This window comes from Salvelinus sp. IW2-2015, linkage group LG11, assembly GCF_002910315.2.
Source record: "Salvelinus sp. IW2-2015 linkage group LG11, ASM291031v2, whole genome shotgun sequence".
Classification (NCBI taxonomy): domain Eukaryota; kingdom Metazoa; phylum Chordata; class Actinopteri; order Salmoniformes; family Salmonidae; genus Salvelinus; species Salvelinus sp. IW2-2015.
In genome coordinates this window covers 5282677-5291586 of record NC_036851.1, presented here as the reverse complement: position 1 = coordinate 5291586, position 8910 = coordinate 5282677, and the positions used below count along the sequence as shown (strand labels likewise).

Genomic DNA, 8910 nt, shown 5'->3' with positions numbered 1-8910 from the left:
TGCGATTCAGACCTGTTTGTCATGTGGTTTAACCATTTCCTGAGAGCGAGCGAGAGAGACAGAGTGTTCTATTGCACGTACACAAACTTCCACCCACTATGTAACACGGAAATACAACTACACTGACAAACACACCCACAGACAGCAAATACACAGACAGTAAACCCATGGGCAGCAAAAACAGTCAATCAGGCACGCCTTCAGTTATCCATACCAGTGGGGAATGTGGATTACCTTATCTGTACCCAGACACAATGGGGCAAATGTAATATCTGAAAAACAGTTGGGTGTACAGCCCCACATGTACATGATGATAGTGTGAAAACATCACATGACATCGCACTGGGCACAGACATCATTTCAACATCTACTTTTGATTTACATTTGGTTGAGTTGGTCAACTAACGTGAATTCAATATGAAATCAACCAAAAATGGGTCCTCAGATCCTCAAAAGGTTCTACAGCTGCACCATCCAGAGCATCCTGACTGGTTGCATCACTGCCTGTTATGGCAACTGCTCGGCCTCCAACCGCAAGGCACTACAGAGGGTAGTGCGAATGGCCCAGTACATCACCGGGGCCAGCTTCCTGCCATCCAGGACCTCTATACCAGGCGGTGTCAGAGGAAGGCCCTAAAAATTGTCAGACTCCAGCCACCCTAGTCATAGACTGTTCTCTCTGCTACCACACGGCAAGCAGTACCGGAGCTGTGAAGTCTAGGTCCAAGAGGCTTCTAACAGCTTCTACCTCCAAGCCATAAGACTCCTGAACCTCTAATTAAATGGCTACCCAGACTATTTGCATTTCCCCCCTCCCCTCTTTTACACTGCTGCTACTCTCTGTTATCATCTCTGCCTAGTCACTTTAATAACTCTACCTACACGTACATATATATTATTACTTGTTACTTTTTTTTCTTTTTTTCTTATACGTATGTTTTAAAACTGCATTGTTGGTTAGGGGCTCGTAAGTAAGCATTTCACTGTAAGGTCTACACCTGTTGTATTCGGGGGGGGATTTGATTTGAGTTCCACACTGCCTCTGGAAGCAAGGTCAGCACAAGAACTGTTCATCAGGAGCTTCATGAAACGGATTTCCATGGCCGAGCAGTCACACACAAGCCTAAGATCACCATGCGCAATGCCAAGCGTCGGCTGGAGTGGTGTAAAGCTTGCACGCCATTGGACGCTGGAGCAGAGGAAACACGTTCTCTGGACTGGGGAATCAAGTTTTAGCAGTACGACGGACTAATCTGGGTTTGGCGGAGGCCAGGAGGACGCTACCTGCCCGAATGCTATTGCCAACTGTAAAGTTTGGTGGAGGAGGAATAATGGTCTGGGGCTGTTTTTCATGGTTTGTGCTAGGCCCATTAGTTCCAGTGAAGGGAAATATTAACGCTACAATGACATTCTAGATGATTCTGTGCTTTCAATTTTGTGGCAACAGTTTGGGGAAGGCCCTTCTTGTTTCAGCATGAAAATGCTCCCGTGCACAAAGCGAGGTCCATACAGAATTGGTTTGTCGAGATCGGCTGTAGAACTTGACTGGCCTGCACATTGCCCTGACCTCAATCCCATCGAACATCTTTGGGATGAATTGCAACGCCGACTGCGAACCAGGCCTAATCGGCCAACATCAGTGGCTGTTCTTGTGGCTGAATGGAAGCTAGTGTGAACGCTGCGTGTAACAAATCCGGTATCAGGATAAATAAAAAGCAAGGTCTGCTAACTTTCTTTAATTATGTTTAATTAACGCAAACAATAAATGGCAAATGCAATTTTCGTATATACGGGTTCACTGTATCTCCGCGCAGGGTAGAACAGGGAACTGGCAGGAAGTACGTAAACAGCTGTTCTTATACCGTGATGACGTAGTTCCAACGCGTCTGTTGGCCTATCACAGTAGAGGCTGAGCGCGGTTTAAACTTTGCCCAGCCTATGCTGGCACTCGGACTTGTCCAAGTCCCTTAGCGCTCTCCTCTGTCCGCATCTGGTTGTTGGGTAGATTAGATCCGTCTTATGTCTTCCCGTCGATTCTACACTCAAACAGTTCCTAATATGGTATTGTCCAGTGCTCTACCCTCCCTGGTTGGCTTAGAGATATGCACCCCTCCCCTCTCCAGATTGACCACAGCTTTTATGGCCTTTCACTCAATGTTGGTCAGTCTTTACACACATACATCTGTATTGTTTGTGTGTGTGTGTAACAAAACAACATTCATCTTCATACACTATAGCAGGCTATAGTGCATAAACATAAATCCTAACACTAGTCCCTGCATCAATGTTCCAACATCTACTGGGAAGCCTTCCCAGAAGAGTAGAGGCTGTTATAGCAGCAAAGGGGGGACAAACCAAACGCCACATTAATCCCCATGATTTAGAAATGAGACGTTCGATGAGCAGGTGTCCACATTCAATACAATAAGGTAGCGTGTTTCGCACTGGCTGAAAGTTGATTGCATTTGTGAGCGGAGGTGCCCCACTCTGTCTAACTCAGGTCTGAACAAATGTGACCTAGACGAATTAAGCACGCGTAGTAATTGTTAGAATTCTATTTTCCCATGGAAAAGAGATGTTCTATGTTTATGGACAATGCACCTGCTGCCTTGTTGACAAAATGACCGAGCTGCGCAAATTATTGTTCGATTTGAGAAGTGCACTCCTCCCTCTCGGCTTTCGACTGATAACGTGACTGGGAACTGTTCAACCCGTCCCAGCGTAAAATAACTCACTTATTATTACAGCGTTCACCTACATGCGGGCTCGTTATTGGTGGAGCCATGTCTGTGTCCTATTGGCTCTTCCACACACGACGTAATCAGAAGCGCGAGATGGACAACAGTTGAGATCTAGTTTTATTAGCATCCTCAACAAATGTTAGTATTATTTTAATTAATCAGCTTTAAAGTCCGTGCTTTGTTTGTAGTTTGAGAGACATGTTTGTGTGTCGAGGAGCGAGGCTGTCGGCGAAGGCTTTGGAGCAGGGTTTCAACTCCACGACAGGGGCAGCGGCGCAACTTAAAACAAACAGACTAACGTTAGTTGACATTACCTGCACATTGCCATTACGTAACATCCATACATTCAAATGCTCCCGAGCTTTTTGTGGATATATCGGTGGTGGTGGTCGGGAAACGGATGATTCTGCACTTTCGCTCGATGGAAAGCGAGATAAAAGGGAGAAGGACATGTTCTCCGTCAAGAACCGGGACTCTGTTCGTTTCATAATCACGCATCAGCAACAATTAACTCGAGTACATTTGGTTTCTTTAAATCTCTCCAACAAAAGTAATGGTAAAAACTTATTCAGCCGTACACATAACGTCACTAGCTCAACGTTTTATCGGACGAATGGAGGCCAACGCTGGCAGAAGAAACTATACGTAGATGCACTTGAATCTGTGTTTACGTCTGGCGCCAATGTCTGCAATCATCGATTATATCCCACATTCACTGTGCAAATGAGACCTTTTTCCTCGGTTGCTGTTGCTCCCAAACGGGTGGAGGACTCGCCCGCAGATCACAAAGTGGTAAATTCAACTTTGAATTGTATTTGTTTAACCCATGTGACATCGAATTTAAATTAACAATGTTTGACCATCAATCATGCCAGTGGTGTAAAGTACTCAGTGGCAGTTTAGAATGTAAATCTTGGTGGGGCAAACATTTTGGGGGGCGAGATGCATGCCTGCAAATCTACTACACAACACTAAACAACAATACATTAATTGCACTATAATGGTGAAAACGGTGTCCACAATCTGTAAGGGCTTACATAAAGCTGTCCCAACACCTTACCACTGCTACACCTGGCTATCAGCGGAGCCTTGTCTGCAGCGAAACAGATCATTCAGCCTCATTTACTGCCTTTAAAAAAAAAACATTGCTGATATGGCTGACTTGCTTAAACAAATGTACTTTCTACTTACAATTGACATGTACAAACTATGGCATAAGGGGACGACAAGCAGATAAGAGGCTATCCATAATTTCGATTAAGACATTAATGAACGACCTAGGACGGACGTAGTCAATAACTATTTGTTTAACACTTTTGAAATGTACAGCAACAGAATTCAGAACATGGGCCATTCTTACAGTATTCTCCTTGTACACCAAGTCAGAACCGTAGGATAAATACAGGGGGCATATAGGCAGGCAATGGAAGTTCTTACAATGTTCAATGATTGCATTTCTCTAAAACAGGTTATAGGCTACATGTGCACCACCAAGTCAGAACAGTAGGTGAAATTTAGAGTGGTAAAGGGACAAAATTATTAGGGTGAGGGACATGGGATAGCAACAGCTTACTACACAACATACACTTAGTATTACTTTCTTGCTACAGTATACCGTGCCTTCGGGAAAGTATTCAGATCCCTTGACTTTTTTCAAAATTTGTTACGTTACAGCCTTATTCTAAAATTGATTTCAATTGTTTTTTCCTCATCAATCTACACACTAGCCCATAATGACAAAGCAAAACATATATATTTTTTTAAATGTGCCCAATTTAAAAAACTGAAATCACATTCAAATAAGTATTCAGACCCTTTACTCAGTACTTTGTTGAAGCATCTTTGGCAGCGATTACAACCTCAAGTCTTTTTTGGTATGACACTACAAGCTTGGCACACCTGTATTGGAGAGTTTCTCCCATTCTTCTCTGTAGATCCTCTCAAGGATGGTCGATGGAAACCGGATGCGCTGAGCATCCATTTCTAAACCTGTTTTCGCTTTGTCATTATGGGGTATTGTGTGTAGATTGAAGTTTTATAATAAAAGCTGTAACGTAACAAAATGTGGAACAAGTCAAGGGGTCTGAATACTTTCCAAATGCACTGTAAGGACAAAATCAGCAGACAGCAATTGTGGAATCATGCCACAGTTGGACTAGATAATGCTAAACAAGGTTGGACTGTTATATAAATTCAACAAAAGATAATTGGTTAATTTGCTCAAAGTAAAAAAATCTGAAATCGCACTGTGGCTGTGTTAGACTTTTGCATTTGGGGGCATACTTATATTGCAATGTACAGGCCGTGCTGGGGGTCATGATGGTTGTGCTGAAGGGCAAGTGGGCAGGCATTTCCACAAATAACCACTAGGGCTTCTGTTAAGTTAAACCACTTCTGCCAATACCACCTGCAGTACCTTGTTTCCATAAACCATTCTATAGACTTCTCTCTCACACACACTCTCTCTCTCTCTCTCCCATTTATATATTTACATATTTTATTAGGTACACCCATCTAGTACTGGGTCGGACCTCCCTTTGCCTCCAGAACAGCCTGAATTCCTCGGGGCATGGATTCTACAATATGTGGCGTTCAACCGTTGCTCAATTGGAATCAAAGAATTTACCGTGTGCCAGGAAAACATTCCCCACACGATTACACCATCGCCACTAGCCTGTACCGTTGACACCAGGCAGGATGGGGCCATGGACTCATGCTGCTTATATCAAATCCTGACTGCCATGACTCAATCGGACCAGGCAATGTTTTTCCACACAATTGTCCAGTGTTGGTGATCGTGTGCCACTGCAGCCGCTTCTTCTTCTTGTTTTTTAGCTGATAGGCGTGAAACCCGGGTCGGTCGTCTGCTGCAATAGCCCATCTGTGTTCAAGGACCGACGTTCCGTGATGCCGTTCTGCACACCACTGTTGTACTGTGACGCCTGTGTGTTGCCTGCCTGTTAGCTTGCACGATTCTTGTCATTATCCTTTGACCTCTCAGCTAGCAGTTTTTGCCCACGCAACTGCCGCTGACTCTATGTTTTTTGTTTGTCGCACCATTCTCGATAACCCTAGACACTCCTGTGTGTGAAAATGCCAGGATGCCGGCCATTTCTGAAATAATGGAACCGGCGCACTCGTTTTGTTTAATCTAATGTTCAATCGAACAGTAACTGGATGCCTGTTTGCCTGCTTTATATACAGTTGAAGTCGGAAGTTTATATACACTTACAGGCTGACTACACCGCTCACGTCGCATGCACGAGCGTTGCAAAATAAATTTAGAAATCTATATTATTCAATTATTCCACCCACACGGCTCGCGCGCGCCAACGAGCGTCTGTGTTGCCAAGGGCTAAAATAGAAGTCAGTTCTATTTCTGATTGCGCTGCAATCTGCTTGTACGTTTTATGTGTGGATTAATTGTCGGAGTAGAGGACCTTGTGCATTTCAGGTAAAATAACAACTCAATGTTAATATTCCAGGACAAATTATCTAGCAACAGCAAGCGATCTAAATAGGACAAATTAGCTAGCAAGTGCAAGCTAGCTAGCTAAGTTGCCATACATGTTTAATGCTTTTCGACCTGTACCCAAATTAATGTAATTGGTTCAGAGTTTGTTTTCATATTTTAACCTGCGTGTCGTGATCGCGTTTGGTGTCGGGGGACAAAATACATTTATGCACAATGGCTCACCCGGTTTGGGTTCCGTGTTAGGTTGGAGTCATTAACTTTTTTTTAAACCTCTCCACAAATTTCTTGATAACAAACTATAGTTTTGGCAAGTCGGTTAGGACATCTACTTTGTGCGTGACAAGTCATTTTTCCAACAATTGTTTATGGACAGATTATTTCACTTATAATTCACTGTATCAAAATTCCAGTGGGTCAGAAGTTTACATACACTAAGTTGACTGTGCCTTTAAACAGCTTGGAAAATTCCAAAAAATGATGTCATGGCTTTAGAAGCTTTTGATAGGCTATTTGACATCATTTGAGTCAATTGTAGGTGTACCTGTGGATGTATTTCAAGGCCTACCTTCAAACTCAGTGCCTCTTTGCTTGACATCATGGGAAAATCAAAAGAAATCAGCAAAGACCTCAGAAATAAAATTGTAGACTTCCACAAGTCTGGTTCATCCTTGGGAGCAATTTCCAAATGCCTGAAGGTGCCACGTTCATCTGTACAAAAAGTAGTACGCAAGTATAAACACCATGGGACCACGCTGCTGGTCGTATCGCTCAGGAAGATGTGTTCTGTCTACTAGAGATGAACGTACTTTTGTGTGAAAAGTGCAACTCAATCCCAGAACAACAGCAACGGACCTTGTGAAGATGCTGAAGGAAACAGGTACAAAAGTATCTATATCCACAGTAAAACGAGTCCTATATCGACATAAACTGAAAGGCCGCTCGGCAAGGAAGAAGCCACTGCTCCAAAACCGCCATTAAAAACGCCAGTTTGCAACTGCCCATGGGGACAAAGATCGTACTTTTTGGAGAAATGTCCTGTGGTCTGATGAAACAAAAATAGAACTGTTTGGCCATAGTGACCATCGTTATGTTTGGAGGTAAAAGTGGGAGGCTTTCAAGCCAAAGAGCACCATCCCAACCGTGAAGCACGGAGGTGGCAGAATCATGTTGTGGGGGTGCTTTTCTGCAGGAGGGACTGGTGCACTTCACAAAATAGATGGCATCATGATGTAGGACAATTGTGTATATATTGATGCAACATCTCAAGACGTCAGTCAGGAAGTTTAAAGCTTGGTCGCAAATGTGTCTTCCAAATGGACAATGACRCCAAGCATACTTCCAAAGTTGTGGCAAAATGGCTTAAGGACAACACAGTCAAGGTATTGGAGTGGCCATCACAAAGCCCTGACCTATTGCAGAATTTCAGTTGGTCTCTGATATTTTTCTTGGAGAGAAGTGTCTTCTTTGCTGCCCTTCTTGACACAAGGCCATCCTCCAAAACTCTTCGCCTCACTGTGCGTGCATCTGCACGCACAACTTCCTACTGCCATTCCTGAGAGAGCTCCGTACTGGTGGTGCCCCGATCCCGCAGCTGAATCAACTTTAGGAGACGGTCCTGGCGCTTTCTGGACTTTCTTGGGCGCCCTGAAGCCTTCTTCACAACAATTGAACCACTCTCCTTGAAGTTCTTGATGATCCGATAAATGGTTGATTTAGGTGCAATCTTACTGGCAGCAATATCCTTGCCTGTAAAGCCCTTTTTGTGCAAAGCAATGATGACGGCACATGTTTCCTTGCAGGTAACCATGGTTGACAGAGGAAGAACAATGATTCCAAGCACCACCCTCCTTTTGAAGCTTCCAGTCTGTTATTCAAACTCAATCAGCATGACCGAGTGATCTCCAGCCTTGTCCTCGTCAACACTCACACCTGTGTTAACGAGAGAGTCACTGACATGTCAGCTGGTCCTTTTGTGGCAGGGCTGAAATGCAGTGGAAATGTTTTTTGGGGATTCAGTTAATTTGCATGGCAAAGGGGGATTTTGCAATTAATTGCAATTCATCTGATCACTCTTCATAACATTCTGGAGTATATGCAAATTGCTATCATACAAACTGAGGCAGCAGACTTTGTGAAAATTAATATTTGTCATTCTCAACTTTTGGCCACGACTGTAGTCATGTGGGTCGCACGTCAGCCAGGCTAATTTAGCTTATTCCATGAAGTTGTATAAGTATCATTTATCAAACTTTTTCATTCCACAGTACTGCCCTGCTTCTATTCCCATGTCCAATGTTCACCTTATAGGCATGCAGTTTTTAAAACAGGCCTATCCATGACATGGCAATAAATGTTTTTTTTTTCTTCTCCGGGCTTCAGTCAATCACTAGGCCTTCTCGTGTATTATGGTAATATTATGTTTTGTTTCCTTTCCACAATACTAATGAGTATCACAATACTGTTATTGTTCTGGCCCTAGTAACAGTTGGGTCACTTGCTACTGTCCTCACTGTCACTGGCATGCTATTATGTTCAGCTCAATGTTTTTCTCTTTCTGTCCTGTGGTGGTCTAAGCAAATGTGAGGACAGTCTGGACAACCGCTCTCTCTCTCTTTTCGCTCTCTCTCTCTTTTCGCTCTCTCTCTCTTTTCGCTCTCTCTCTCTTTTCGCTCTCTCTCTCTTTTCGCTCTCTCT

At 43.6% G+C, this 8910-nt stretch overlaps 1 protein-coding gene across 1 annotated transcript in view; it reads left to right on the top strand.

The window, feature by feature from the left end:
• The first annotated feature begins 2802 nt into the window (after nt 1–2802).
• The window catches only part of fam210b (family with sequence similarity 210 member B), a 22658-nt gene continuing 16550 nt past the window's right edge, over nt 2803–8910 (top strand). Inside the window, exon 1 of the mRNA XM_024147328.2 lies at nt 2803–3533. Coding sequence (XP_024003096.1) covers nt 2940–3533 — 594 coding nt within the window. The 5' untranslated portion in view covers nt 2803–2939. The remainder of the gene's footprint in view (nt 3534–8910) is intronic.